This window comes from Echiichthys vipera (genome assembly GCF_963691815.1).
Source record: "Echiichthys vipera genome assembly, chromosome: 4".
NCBI lineage: Eukaryota > Metazoa > Chordata > Actinopteri > Perciformes > Trachinidae > Echiichthys > Echiichthys vipera.
This window is the reverse complement of record NC_139829.1, coordinates 34,082,919-34,098,266: the sequence shown is the minus strand read 5'-3', so window position 1 is coordinate 34,098,266 and position 15,348 is coordinate 34,082,919. Positions and strand designations below refer to the sequence as shown.

The 15,348-nt window shown below is 46.1% G+C and overlaps 1 protein-coding gene across 1 annotated transcript; it reads right to left on the bottom strand.

Moving 5' to 3' along the window:
- Window positions 1–3,698: 3,698 nt before the first annotated feature.
- On the bottom strand, window positions 3,699–14,248 carry rab35b (RAB35, member RAS oncogene family b). Its single transcript, XM_083913249.1, has 6 exons — window positions 14,009–14,248; window positions 11,672–11,722; window positions 11,451–11,574; window positions 5,679–5,803; window positions 5,382–5,506; window positions 3,699–4,425 (listed from the first exon to the last, which is right to left on the bottom strand). Exons 1-6 carry the CDS (start codon window positions 14,058–14,060, stop codon window positions 4,297–4,299), a joined length of 606 nt encoding a protein of 201 aa, XP_083769375.1. The 5' UTR covers window positions 14,061–14,248; the 3' UTR covers window positions 3,699–4,296.
- Window positions 14,249–15,348: the final 1,100 nt, after the last annotated feature.

Genomic DNA, 15,348 nt, shown 5'->3' with positions numbered 1-15,348 from the left:
CCACCATGACTACAGGGCCTCAAACCCTGGGCTTGTCCCAGGGTGGGTCCTGTCTGATCACAGCACCCCGTCCAATGCACTCATGCGCTGTCAGAGACCGTTTGTTATGGGAACCGACAGCGCAACCTATGGGAAGCTCTCTGTTCAACAAAGGGTCGAAAACACACTGACGCCCCATTCACTGAGCCCTTTTCTTTAAACCAAGAGCTCCATTTAGTCACCAAATACAACTAATGCTTCATGAAGCTTCATATGGACATCACTACCTGACTCTACACCCTGACCCTGACCCTAACTGTGACCCCTAACCCTAACAAAATGCTGATTTAAATCAGCGAAGGCAGAGGCCCATGCGAGCAGGGAAGATCGGACCAGTTTGGGGAAAAAGGGTCGGGAAAATAGGACCCGGGGAGGATGACCCCTGCTGGTGTTAGCATTTAGCTTGAAGCACTGTGTCTTGGTCCCAGCGGCTAGAATCAGTTCTGAAATGAAAACTGGGGACATTTCCAGTTTGGTGGTCATCCATCCATCTTCAACCGCTTGTCCCTATCAGGGTCGATCCCAGCTGACATCGGGCATGATACACGCTGGACAGGACGGCAGTCTATCACAGGACACATAGAGACGAACAGAGACAGACAACCATTCACACCTACGGGTGATTTAGAGTCATCAATGAACCGAACACCTGCACGTCTTTGGACTGTGGGAGGAAACCGGAGAACCCGGAGAAAACCCACGCAGACACGGGGACAACATGCAAACTCCACACAGAAGGGCCCCAGCTGGGATTCAAACCAGGACAGGAACCCTCTTGCTGTGAGGCGACAGTACTAACCCCCACACCACCGTGTCGCCTAGTTTGGTGGTCAGTATATCATTAAAATATTAAATGTGATTATCTCTAAAATCAAAAGGGGGCCCTTTCTGCTTTAATGTTTCTTGACCATGGCAACTGAGACCTCAACCAGTACGGCTCTGCTGTCCGGTCTGCCATATAAAATATGATTTCACCTCACAGCCTGTTTCTAACAGTTATCTAAAAGTGGGAACATGAAACCCTTTAAAAGTGTCACATTAAAACACTATTTAGCTGTGGAACATACAGTAGATACGCTCCCCTCTGCAGCTCCCACACCGAGCTGGGTATCCAACCTCAGTATTTGAGCACTGACCTAAATGTGTTACTGCATCGAGCAAATAAGTGTCAAATATTTAAAGTTTGCATCGTATTCTGATCCAAACCAAATCTGAGCTTTATACAAATGCTCCAAAGATGTAAACAACAAGAAATATCAAATGTTACATTAAGGAGCAAAGCACAAGTACACCTACTGGATTGGCCAGATCCACTGGCAGCCCCCTCGCTCTGACATCTCTCCTTTAATTGCATGTATATAGGTCCTGTCTGTGCATGTGTGCATGTGTGTGTGTATTTCGGGCCTGTGTGTGTGTGTGTAACATGCATAATAATAACAGAGTGAAAAAATTTAATTTCTCCTTACGGGATTGATAAAGTAATTATTCTAACATCATAGATGGCACAGATGGCACGTTTCTTTTCACTGGTTTCTTTATTTTTCCCACATCAGTCAGTCAAGAAAAATCACAGGGGGGCCTACGGACTTTAACAATGACTCTGCTCCAGTAAATACGGCAGTGTGCATATAGGGCTATTGGTTACACCTGTGTTTGACAGGTCAAAATGTCTAATCAGCTCTCATATCTGAGCCTGCAGTACTGACAAACCCATGCTCTGCCTTTGCCCATCAGCAAGGAGCCAGGTTTGACGTTACCGTGTGGAAAACAGCTCAACTCTAAATAACTGATGGTGGCAGGGGACAACGACGTAAAGACAGAAACACACTGATTGTCATTAGTTTGTTTTTAAGACGCGTGGCTGGAGGGTGAAGACCGGAATCCCTCTCATAAACGTGATCACCTCCCCGCGTAACACCGAAGACAGACAGGCTTCCAAAGACCAGTGCACACTTCCTCCCGTACGACTTTATTCACAGAGAGCAAAAATTAAAAAGACACAGGTTTAAAATGACGTTAAGACCGAGCCTCAAATCAGCGACACACGAGATCAGTCATTATGTGTCAAATATTTATTCCTTTAAAACGTTTATTACTGATTAAATTCATGTAGGGAAAAAATGAATAGTACATCTCTTTTTCTCCAGTGTACAGCAAACCACAGCTGACGAGTGTTTCCATCATAGCACGAGGGGCATGTTCAACACATGCGCTCGGGCGTGCTAATTATGTGTGTATGTTCTATACTGAATATAAACACAAATATATTTATATATACATACACGTAATGAATAGAAATCATAAGGTGTGAGGGCCCTGGAGGTCGCGGTGACCTCTTAACACGTATCAGGATCGTAAACCGACCGTCAGAGTCTGAAAACTAAAAAGCGCGGCCGGGCGCCTACAGCTCTCTCCGTTGATTTCTCTCCCAATTCAAAACGTGTCAATAACAGACACCGTACGACGCTTCGGCCTCTGACAAACCCTGGCAGTGCACGTGGAGAGAGAGAGGAGCTTAGGCCCCGAACCCACTGATGGATCCAGTGGTGCAGTTCAGCCCCCTTTGTTCTTACGTTAACGGTCCCACTGTCTGTCGCACTCTCACCGCGGATGCCAAAAACACTGTCCGGTAACACTTCAATTGAACAGGTAGCGCGGGGGTCGTGACGGAGAAAAGCAAAGCAAAAACATGACATCAGACTTGAACATTAGTCACCTGTTAAGAGGATTCTGCGAGCTGAGAAAATACAGTCAGTCTTACAAGGGGTCTCAATGTTAAGTCAGGCATTACCTTTTACACAAACCCCTCAAACAAAGTGTTACATGCACAAAAACAGGGGCAAAGACCACAGTCTGCTATGGGTCGGAGGTCTCAGCGACGACAACGAGAAGCCGGTTTCCAGAGCGAGAGCCTCCCTGTGTTCATTGATGGACCGAATGCAGGAGGTGAGTCCGCCACCGCGGTGAGAGGTGCTGATATGTGGGTGTCAGGGGGGTGGGGGGGGAAGGCCAGTGGCTGCAGAAATATAGAGGGAAATAGGGAGAGGGCGGGAGCGCAGCCCTGAGCGCTTCCTGAGGACACAGCTGGGCCCAATCAGAGCCTGACTCACACTGCTGCGCGGTCACCCGGGGACCACTACGGCAGCAGTCCAAATGAGAGGCATCACTCACCTCCTAATATATATATTTTTTCTATAATATTGGCAGTATCGTTTTTTTTTTTTTAAACAAAAAGATGGAGGAAGAGGTTTAAAAGCGAAGCGTAGTAAGACTGCAGTGAACGGTGCCGTCAGAGCCCGACGTCCCGGAGCTCCGGGGAGCGGTTCGACTGCTCTGCTGCACTTAAACAAAAAAAAAACAAAATCAAATAAAAAAAGAAGACGAAAACAAATCAAATAAAATCAAATATCGTTGGCTCAGCACTACTGGAGGTTAAAGAGGATAGAGTGGGACGCTTGGCAAAGTATAGACAGAGAAAAACAAAAACATGAGAAGTCACCAGTTCTGTCCATCGGATTAGTTTTCTAAAGGTCGCCTACCAATCATCATCATCTTCATCATCATCATCATCATCATCATCATCATCGTGTGTGTGACCCCCCCCCCCCCCCTCCCCTCCCCTCCCCCGACAACAAGTCAAATAAAACAAATCTAGCAGTTCATGATCTCTTGGCGTGAGCGTTGGCAGCACAGGTGTCTGAAATGTTGACACGGTAGAGGTGGTGTGACCTTCACTCTTACTCAGAAAACCCCTCCCAACCATCGAAACCACCCCCCCACCCTCCAAAAATAAAACTAGAAAGAAACAAATCCAGAAAAAGGTGAACCCTCCTTCTCCTCAGGCGCAGAGTCTGACTCGACTCTGAATGTCCCGTGTGCAGTGGAATGAGAAGGAGAGGTGGGATACTGAGTGTGGGGGGTGATGTGGGGAGAAACCGGAGCATTGCGGCGGCGCGCTGTCGGCTCGCACATCCTTTAAGAAAGGAGGACCTCGGGTCAAGAGCGCCCCGTCGGCTGAACTCCAAATAAAACTCGATCTGACGTCTAATAAAATCTGTACACTTGTTTTTTTTGAAGTCTTCATGATTAGCTTGTCCAAAGGGGACATGTGTGTTTTCCCATTTATTTTTATTTTATCTTTCACCGTATATTTATTAAATCTTTAATTTAAATGCTCTGAGTCCCATCTTGTGTGTATGCGTGTGTGGAAGAAAAGACGCCGCCCGGCCTTTTGCAGATGGCGTTTGATGGAGTTTGCTAGCAGCACTTTTTCTTTCGTTTACTGTTCCGGGTGAGTTTGACCACGTCGTTCTGTTGCTGCTGCTGCTGCTTGGCTAGCACCTCCTTCTTGGCTCTTAGCACTAGCTCTGTGATGCAGTTGAACATCTGCAAGGGGACAAACGGACAACCTTTGGTGAGGACAGCAAACAGACTAAAGGAAGAGAGCTTCTGTTTAAAAAAAATATCAACTGTGACTGGTATCTGTGCGATTATCCCATCAAACCCGTTAACATCTTTGCATTTCATTAAAGGGACAGGTTGGGGGATATGTTTATTCTTGGATTAGATGAGAAGGTCAATTTCACTCTCTGTCTGTTCAATACGAAGTTAGGGTGCACTCACACTGTGCCTCCGTCCCGTGCCCCGTGCTTTAGGGTCCTTGTCCCCCCCTCCAGGCCCGTTTGTACTCACACTACCTGGGCCTCGGAGAATGCTTCTTGCTGCCTATACGTCATCACGCCTTAACACGTCACACGCATTGATTGACGTCATCGCAAAATCTTTCCATAGACCTCAGAGTTTTATAAAGGCCACATGCAGACACTGAACGCTGCTGGTGAGTGTTCACCGAACACGTTAGCTGTGTAGTCAGTCCTCTGTTAACGTAGTGCTATGTTAGCTACCGAGCTAATGTTGTCATGAGAACAACACCCACAGGCAGCACTTGGAAGCGCTCCTCAATTAGAGGTGCGGGTAGGCATACTTTGTTAGCATTACACAGGCCAGGTGTTTGCAGTTTTCATGCTAAGCTAAGCTAAGATAGCCATATAAATATGTCACATTGGTCTTTAGGAAATTCTGATTGTTATAAATTATGTTTTTTAATTTTCTGTAAGTAATCGATAATGAAAATAAACGTTGCAACCCTAAAGTGTATTATCCCATAAAGGAAGAGTCTGTCAATAAGCCCCTCCACATTCAGCACACTGGGACAGCCTACTGAGCGGCAGGTATTGCAGATATTCAGACACGATGTCTAATTCATGGCTTCAGCTGAGCTGCGCTGCATTCGCGGCACGTCCCAGAAACTCTGAACAAACACAACAGAAACAATGAGTTACCTCTTCAACATTGATGTTCTCTTTTGCACTCGTCTCAAACAGGTTAATTCCCATCTGCTCTGCAAACTTCTGCGCGTCAGTCGTCTCGACCACCTTGGAGTTGGGGTCGTCGTTTTTGTTTCCCACTGAGAACGGAAATATTAGAAATGTGATGTAACACACAAAGCCAGGAACAATTATTTCTATGCCTGCCAATAAAAAAAAGATGTGTACTAGATTTAAGGACTATTTTTAGGTGAAGGCAAGAAGACAAAAGCGCCTGGACTGTCTTTGAACACTGAAACGGTGCATACTCACCTAATATTCGGCACACGTCATCACAGTTCTGGTTGATTTCATGTAGCCATCGTTTGACGTTGACGAAGGACTCTGCACTCGTGACGTCATATACCACTATGACCCCATGCGTCCCCCTGTAGTATCTGAACATGCAGAGAGAGAGAGAGAGAGAGACAGTCAGCCTTTGACACAAGGTCACTGAGTCGCAGAAATCACAATTTGATCTAAAGAAAACGTACACACAGTGTCTCCTGCTGTTGCCAGGGGGTACTTGGTAAGTTTGTGGAGCAAAAAGAAGAAATTATGATTTGATTAAAGAATATATCAGCTGTAACACCTGAACACTACATGTTGGAGTTAAGTAAGAGTGTGTTCAAACTAGATAGCAAGGGAGCGCAGACGCTTAAACACGCAGCTATAGTAACTGGTAGAAATAAATAGCTAAAAGTAATGATTAGCTAAGACTACTGACTAAACCGTTTTAAAGAGTTAGCTAAATGTAATAGATAAATGGTTAAATAAAAGTAATGGCTGTTGTAAACTGTTTAATAGTTAGCTAAAAGTAATGGATAAAAAGTTGAAATAGTTAGCTAAGAATAATGGATAAACCATTTTAAGAAGTTAGCTAAAAGTAATGGATACATTGTTTTAAATAGTTAGCTAAAAGTAATGGATACATTGTTTTAAATAGTTAGCTAAAAGTAATGGATACATTGTTTTAAATAGCTAGCTAAAAGTAATGGATACATTGTTTTAAATAGTTAGCTAAAAGTAATGGATAAATGTTTGAAACTAGCTAGCAGTTGTATGACTGCAAAAATGATTACCCACTTATATGTAACCTTAGTGTTGTATTTTGGAACATATAATGGGAATTAAGGGAGTTCATCTGATGGGGTAGCGGGGTTAACTCTGACCGTCAGAGGTCTGAGGTCTTAGCTAGAACACCTGAACACCACATGTCATGAAGTGCATGAAAGCGAGTTAGCAAGCAACCAGAGAAGTAGAAACAGCTCAAAGTAATGAAGAAATAGTAGAAAATAGTGAACATCTGGCACTCTCTCGTCTAAAACGGTATCTTGAAGTAACTGCACAGTCATTCTAGAGGATTGCTTCACACTGAAATGCATCAGAACAGTGTGTGTATCTGCTTGAGTAGAGGAGGAAAGTCACAGAACTGAGACCAGCATCTGTCCCACTCAGACAACTAAACCAGACTGTGATGGACAGTTCAACTGTAAACCTGCAGCCGAGCATCAAACTGTGCAGCAGGCATCAGAAAGGGAGCATCCCCGGCGCGGCTGCACTCGCCAAGCAAATACAAAGAGCCCTTTGTCAAGCTTACTATGTGTGCGTGTGTGTTAGTGTTTCTGCCTGGCGTGACAGTGTGGGGATAGAGTGCGGTCTGAGCATGTCCCCGATGTCCAGCAGTGAGGGGTCACCAGACAGCAGGGGGGGTTGCCTATGTGTGGGGCCCAACCTGCCGTCCCCTTTTGGGCAGTAAAGCTCGGCACAAACGGGCTAATAAAACGTTAATGAACAGGAATTCTCCCTCACAAATCCTCAATCAAGGGGCGCTGACCGCATGATTCCTGGTTCAAGTCCGCATGGGGATATTTGCTGCATGTCACTGTCCAATTCTCTCACATCACATTTCCTGTCCGTCTTAACACTTTACTTGTAGAAACAAGAATTAAGTTGTGTTTATGGACCAAAACAGTAAATACTTGGGGTGAACCTGAAGCATCCCAAATTTTAAATCTGAAAAACAGCTTCGCAAAAAAAACAAGAATAAATGTCTTATCACAATAAAAGCATGAACTCACTAGATGAAGTGAGGAGTAAAAATAAAAACTCAAAAGCTGTATTTTATATTATTCTGGGACTCAAAGGTCATGATTTGAGCCCGAGGCTGATATAAGCACATAGCCACAGGCTCAGACACACAGCTACCACCCCGGGCTAGTGGATCGAGCAGGTCTCTGCCCAGGATCCAGCTCTGCGGAGAATTCATTTAGGCCCTAATGAGGCACCACGCCACTCTACTTCAGCACAGTGGACAATCGGGCTAAAACAGGCCGCCTGCTCGGTGGAGGGATTCCTTCAGACCTACTGGCAGACGTGTTTCTAAACTAGGACGGTGATACTCGTAAGGGGCTGAAGCGTTAGCTCTGCAGAATATTTCAAGCTTTCTGGTTGATTGTGGTGTTCTGATCGACCTCACTGCAGCGTGTTTTAGTACATTAGATCAACTATGTAACATGCCCTGACCTTGTTCAGGACAAAACTCACATGGCATGGACAGTGACTGTTCTTTTAATATCTTTTAATGAAGTGTAGCCTTCGTCTACTTCAGTCAAAGTCAAAAAGAGGTGAGCGGGTAAGAGGACTGCTGCTTGAGCTGTAGGTCACATCCATGCTCTTTCTATGAAAGCATCACCTCGTAGAGCAGCCAACTCTTATACACTGTGGGTGTCAGTTCTGTACTCTGTCAAGCCAGCCTATCCATGTAAATTAGACAGTAATTGAATGGCAAGTTTCATTAGCGTGAGACACTGAACCCGGGTAATTGGTTGTCAGACTCAGCGATGGACACTCAGGTAGAGGGGACAGCCTCGCAACAGGCGCAATCCTACTGCTGTTTATTCACAGAGAGGCTGCTTTAAAGCTGCTTATAGTAAATATTTCCATATTACCATGTGTGTGTAATGTGAAGAGGTCTTCATAAAGGCCTACTGCGCTTCATGCCGTCTTTCAGCTCATTGTTTTGGTTTAATGGTCTACAACCGTGTTGATTTGATTCACTCATCGGTGCTTTCAGCTAAAACTCTAGGGAGCGACTGTACACCGTCTGGTAAATGGTAAATGGACTTGTGCTTATATAGTGCCTTTCTACTTAAGGCGCTTTAACAGTGTTTGTCACATTCACACTGATGGCAGTGGACATCTACAGACCATCTAATCTAACCATTCACACCACATTCACACCCATGCGCAGCACGAGGAGCAATTCGGGGTTCAGTGTCTTGCCCAAGGACACTTCGACATGTGGAGGGGGGGAGATGGGGATCGAACCGCCAATCTCTCAAATGGAGGACGACCCACTCTCCCACTGAGCCACAGTCTGCCTGCTCAGCACCAAATAGCAAACAGACAGTTAGCAGTTAGCAGGTGAACATGGTGGAGCATTTAGCAGCTAAGGAGCCAGATATTCCCCTCTACTGACCCATAATGGTAAAAAAAAAGTTTGGTTAGTGAAAATTTAAACGTGCAGTTGGCAACATACGCTCTGATAGAACGACATAAATCATCCGGTTTTAGAAAAATAGCGCACCTCTACATGCACGTAGAATCTGTTGTTTGTTTTTCAAAAATCCACAGAGCCCGGTTCACCCTTTCCACTCAGCGCAGAGCTGACTCTCAGGGCGCACTCACACTATCCTCCCGGACCGAGACCCGGGCTTTAGGATACTTGTCCCCCCTCCCTCTCCCCCCCGCGCCCCAGCCCCGTTTGTACTCACACTACCAGGGCCTCGGCCAATGCTTCTTGCTGTCCATACGCCTTCAAGCCGTAACACGTCACACGCATTGATCGCGTGTGTGGCTTTGTTTACAAATCTTTCCACAGACTTCGGAGTTTTTGTGAGTCTTGTCGACTGTTTTTGAATATTTTCATCCGACCAAATCTGCAGTAAACACTCCACCTCCGCATCACACCAACGTGAACCTTTCACCGCCATTGTTGTTGTTGTTAAATGTCCGCGCATGGTCCCTCCTTCTATTTACATGTCCGAACAGGCGGACATAACGCTACTGCCGTAGGGCTCGTGCGCGTGCACGTGCGCACGCTCGTGCTCGTACATGTGCAAACGGCTCCGCTAAAGCCCACCTCTTTCAAGCGGGCCGTGGCGGCCCAGCTGGCCCCAGTTGAGCGCGGAGCGGGTGCGCTCACACTACTTAAAGGTACTAGACTTTAGCTGAAAAAACGGTTTTGGCCGCGGCCAAAAGGACAGTGTGATCACGCTGTTAGGCACAGTTAGCGCACATGCCACAGACCCCCCCCCCCCCCCAACCCAGCGCCTGTTACAATATCCCAGGCACATGCCTCAAGCTAGGCATATGCTAAATGATGTTAGCTGTTGCTATCAATGAGTAAGTTAGCCAGTCTACCTCCATGTCACATGTACTCCATGCTGTTTATTGATGAGAGAAGACAAAGGCGCGTTCAGAGGAATCTGGTGAACGTGCATTGACGAGCACTAGATTGGAGAGAGCGGGGGAGCTCGGTGGTAGAGGGGGAGGGGCGTGAGAGTTGTAAACATGTGAAATTTGACTGAGTCAGTTCGATCTGCCAGACTTGCTGACTACAGCTTTAAGATCTGGGACTAACGGATCTTTTCTTAAAAATGTAAAAAAAATGAAACACCTCTTCATGTTCTCACCTTTCCCTTGTGCCCTTGCAGCAGCAGCCATGCAGATAGTTTTCATTTTGAATTATCTGTCTCTTATCTCTGCCTCGACCCGAAAACAATGTCGTTTCCTATTAATTAATTAGACTGTGGCGGCCGCAGTTTCAGAATGAACCAAAAGTATTTTCACACTTCTCATAATAAGATGTTGTTTCATTTAATTTAAAAAATGTAGAAAAACATTTTCATGCTAAAGGGAAATAAAATAACATGACATGTGAAAGTGAAGCTGGTATTGTTTCACCTTATGAGTGTGTGTGTGTGTGTGTGTGTGTGTGTGTGTGTGTGTGTGTGTGTGTGTGTGTGTGTGTGTGTGTGTGTCTGTCATCATGGCAACATGTGGTTTAGTAAACACCTACTGTAGCGGGAAATACCACTGAGGTGTGTAGCTGAGATCAAAATGAAGCCCGAGTTTGAAAATTGGTGTGGTCCGAGCACGGGCGGCAGAAGTAGAGGGGTAGAAGTAGGGAAGGGGACGCCACCCCCACACCCCCATCCCACTTTAGGGCCCTGGCCCGATTTGGCGTTGCAGCTGGTGTGATCACGCAAAACTGTCTCCAGGAAGATCACATTCATTTTGCATCAACTACCTTTTATTGGCCACAGATGTAAAAGCAGTCACCTGGAGGCTAACTGCTGCTGCTTCTTCTTCTTCCAGTGACCCATTAAAACGTTACATGGACGTGATGTTATCCAGTCGTATTCATTAGCGCTGTGCTGTGAGCCGCAGGAGTCAAGCAAACGATGCCGTGTGTTTTGAAAGCTTGCCCAGCAGGGAAAGTGTTTCCATTCAAGAGTAGTGAGCGGCTGTGTTTGATTTGGGTTTGTTGTGACTAAAGTTTGGATTTACATTTCGCTCACGGGCCTTGTGATGGACACATGTATTTCTATGAGTTGGAACTCCAGCTGCCGTGTTTCGAGACAATACAAAGATAATGTGGGTTCAACAATTCGCCTGTACGGACCAAAACTACTTTCATACGTCAGCGTGAATCCACAGGCACAAGGATGCTGTGTGACACACGCTACAAGCATAAGAGGGTGATGACGCCCAGGCCTTGACGTCATGCAGCACTACAGAACGAGACCAAGAGCCTCCTTCTCACATCTGTAATTAGGAACTGTGGGGAATTCCACCCAGTTTCACAGAGCAGCACCGACTCATTCTTGTCGTCTACACATGGCTTCCTCAAATAAAACCTAAGCTGAGGACCACAAAGAGACTTTTTTTGGTTTCAGGTTCAATTGCTGAAATGAAAATGTCAAAGTTGACCTGAAAAGTTCCCCATGCAAACACGCTTGTGTATGTGGCTCTACTTACGTGGAGGTGATGGTGCGGAAGCGCTCCTGCCCCGCTGTATCCCAGATCTGGAGCTTCACCTTCTCCCCGTTGATCTCCACTGTCCGGATCTTAAAGTCCACACCGATCGTGGTGATATAGCTACCTGCAAACACGCATACCAAACACAAGTGAATGACCTACAACAACAAAAGGGAGAAAGTCTTTGAATGATGCTGCAGTGGTGAGGCGGAACTACCCACCTGAAAATGTGTTGTCTGCAAATCGCAGGAGGAGACTGCTCTTCCCCACTCCTGAGGAGGAAACACAAGAACAGGATGAGGTTCAGAGCACAACAGGTTTCTGATTTGACTCGTATGTTTCAAGCAAACGCATCAGGTTTGAGGGAAGGTTTTGTGCACCACGACATGTCGAGTTTCTGTAGAGTTTCGCTTTTTCATATTCTAGTTACCAAAGAGTAACGTCACGTGATGGCTGCAAACCAAAAACAAGATGTCAACACGAGTGGGTGTAATCCTTGTGTACATAAAGATTTAGTATTTCAAAAAAGTAGAAAGAGTTGTACCTGTTGCACAGTGTTTAGGGTTTTTATGGTAGGCAAAGATACGCCCTACGTGTTCATTTCATACGTCTTAATGACGCTTGTACCTACAGAGGTTTAATCGATGCAACAGCAGAACAAACAGCAGTTGGGAAGGCGTACATCAAAGCCACAAAGGCAAGACGACAAATGGAATAAATATATCTTTCTGGGTTCCTAAAAATACCGTTCTTAGTAATAAATAGGTTTTTAGGAAGACATAACAGTCACAAGTGATGACAGGAGAGGACAAAGCAGAGAGAGGAGGAGAGTGGGATTAAAAAAAAAAGGATGATAGATGAGAGGGATCAGTACTGACTTCAACAGATCAGTTGTCAGGTTACAGCTAGAGTTTAGGAAGTGACTCTGCTGCCCAGCCTGGGGTGGGGTGGGACTCAACCCACAGCCCTGTTACTTAGCCTACCTATTGTGTCATTGTCATCTCATGTTTGATTGGTCCCCACATAAAAGCTCTCAGGTTCCTGCGGCCTCCACACTACAGAGTTTTATTCAACCAAACAATAACCAAAGCTTCAAAGCAGAAGAGAGATCACCCTCTTTTTGTGCTTTTGAAGCTTCATATTGCGCCCTGCTGTCTGGCCAAAAAGACACCAGTTCCTCTGGGTGTCAGTGATGAACCCTGAGGACATTTACATTTTAAACGCTTGCAGCCAGGAACTTGTGAATAAAATGTGTTACACAAACCACGATCCATGAGCAGATAGAGCACCAGTCAACAGCTTGGACATTACTGCTTATCATGTGCTACTGTGGTAGGCCAGGGGCTACAACTCAGTCTGTGCAGCTTGGAGATCCAGCGTGATGAATATGTGATTCTCAGAAGCAGATCAGTCTATATATGCAGCCGGGGAGGGGCAGAGGTCAGGGCATATTTCCTCAATAATCTCTGTGTAGCACTACGGACAGTTGTACTTCCACACTGCAGCTGAAGGGACACTGGCCTCTGTGTGAGTGGCAGTGAACGATGCGCTGTGCCGCCTTTCTCTCTACTGTGAGCAGCCAGCTGATGGGGTAGTGCCAGGATCGGAGTTGTCAATGAATGCAAAGATCATTGCATACAAAGAAGTCCTGCAGGCTGAGGCGACACTCCTACTGAGGGTGGAGATGGCTTCAATATGCATGTTTTCACTTCACAGTCGTACACATTTACATTATGCATCTACCTGTGACTTGTTTGCATTGGGTTTAACATAATAAAGAAGCTAAACACAGCTCAGGTAACCACATAGCCAGTGGTCTGTGAAGCCCAGCTGCTTGGCTGTAGTATCACTCTTAATTGAGTGATACTACAGTTGATACTAACCACTACAAGTACATTAGCTGGTTGGATGCAAACTACAGACTGCAGTGCAGCATTCCTCCACTATTAGGAAGCTAGCACTATCATGCTAGCTAAATAACAAACTGTATTTCAATAAAAACCTAAATAAGTGGACTCGCCACTGTGCAGAACACATAATAGTATGTCTTTATCTTATATTCTGTCTTTATCTTAAGGACCAAAACATCTCAGAATACTAGCTTCTCAGTCCAGCTAGCGTTAGCTAACTGAAAGTGTAATGCTAGCATAGCAGCTAACAGGGGACACAGGCTAGAGGCCAACATAGAGGAGTATGGGGACCCCGGTACAGTTATTTAAGTCACAGTCTGTGTTTGGTTGTAGAGCTAAATGAAATGTCCACATGAGTACAGGAACGGAAAATCCCCGAGAGACAAACCCTGAGGATCTGGAGGCTTTATCCGGCCTGTGACATGCCCAGCCCGGACACACACACACACCACCTCCGCCCTGTCACCGCCACACAAACATGGCGGATGTGTACATTTCACCAATCATTTCAATGCAGAATATAAACGTAAATAAATGTAAACATATCATAGAAATACACCGCAGTGCTACAGCTGCATTCTCGCTCTCCTCTTGGTGAAAAACAAGGCAAGGCCTACTTCCCGTCTCACATCCCCGGCGTCGCCTTACCGCTGTCCCCGATGATGAGCAGCTTGAAGAGGTAATCGTAGTCCCTGGCCATGCCGGTAGCTGGTGGCTCACCCCCGCCTTGTGCCGCTTCTTTGCTCGGTTTTGCCGTCCGACCCCCTCGGATAGTAAAAAACAAACCAGCAGCCCCCAGATAGGAAAGAAAACGACCACTACCGATACCAGAAACCGTTACCCCCCCCCGAGCCGGCGGCGTTTTTCTCGGGGTTTCGCGGCGTCAGCAATCCTCTCCCTCTGCTGCAAACAGCCGGAAACTCCGCTTCCTTCTCTGGTGGAGCCGCGGAGCTGCACCCTGCTCTGACCCGGCCTCACTGCGCAGGCTCCTGCTACAGGACAGCCGCCCCGGCCCATTGATGAAGAGGAACTCATGCTCCTACTACCGTCCCGGTGTTTCACAACATATACAAGCGGGGTCCAATGGAGACTACCTAAATAACATTATATACCTATATGGTATATGGTGGTATATGCCCCCCATCACTCTTTTTACACTTATCATAGTAATGCCACTTTATAGATAATTTTATATGTCTTAGCAACAAAAATTGAAAATACAAAATACATTTGAAAGCTTTTACTTGAGGTATCATCAGTCATTCCTTAGTGATGATGGCACCTTTAGGGTCCTTAACGAGGTGGGGTGGTTCAGACAGCCGAGCGGACACTCAGGGAGGGTAAATGGTAAATGGACTTGTACTGATATAGCGCCTTTCTGGTCTTCTGACTGCTCAAGGCGCTTTCACAGTGTTTGTCACATTCACCCATTTACACAGATGGCAGTGGACATCTACAGACCATGGGTGTCAAAGTGATCCAGTAAAGGGTCGCTGTGGCTGCAGGTTTTCATTCCAACCAAGCAAGAACACACCTGACTCGACTCATTCAATCACCTGAACTGTCTTCACACAGTTGATTTGTTGGACCAGGTGTGTTTTTGATTGGTTGGAATGAAAACCTGCAGCCACACGACCCTTTACTGGATCACTTTGACACCCATGATCTAATCGAACCATTCACACCACATTTACACACGCATGCACAGCAGGAGGAGAAATGCGGGGTTCAGTGTCTTGCCTAAGGACACTTCGACATGTGGACCGGGTGATCTGGGGATCGAATCACCTATCTCTCGAATGGAGGACGACCCACCCTACCACTAAGCCACAGTCACCCCTGTGGCTCAGGGTTACAACTCCTGATGACCACCCTTGTGTATATGTGGTTTATGTGCATTTAATCCTCACATTTAATCATCTCAAATGTCAGTAGATGGTGCACGGTGAAACTAAGGTGTAATGAAAGTGTCAGCGACCCTTGAACCC

Coding starts and splice junctions, on each gene's coding strand:
- rab35b (XM_083913249.1), bottom strand. CDS start 14,060: ATGGCCAGGGACTACGATTACCTCTTCAAGCTGCTCATCATCGGGGAC. Junction 5,507..5,678: donor TGACGTGTGCCGAATATTAG/GTGAGTATGCAC, acceptor TTCCGTTCTCAG/TGGGAAACAAAAACGACGAC. Junction 4,426..5,381: donor AGAACATCAATGTTGAAGAG/GTAACTCATTGT, acceptor GTCCCCTTGCAG/ATGTTCAACTGCATCACAGA.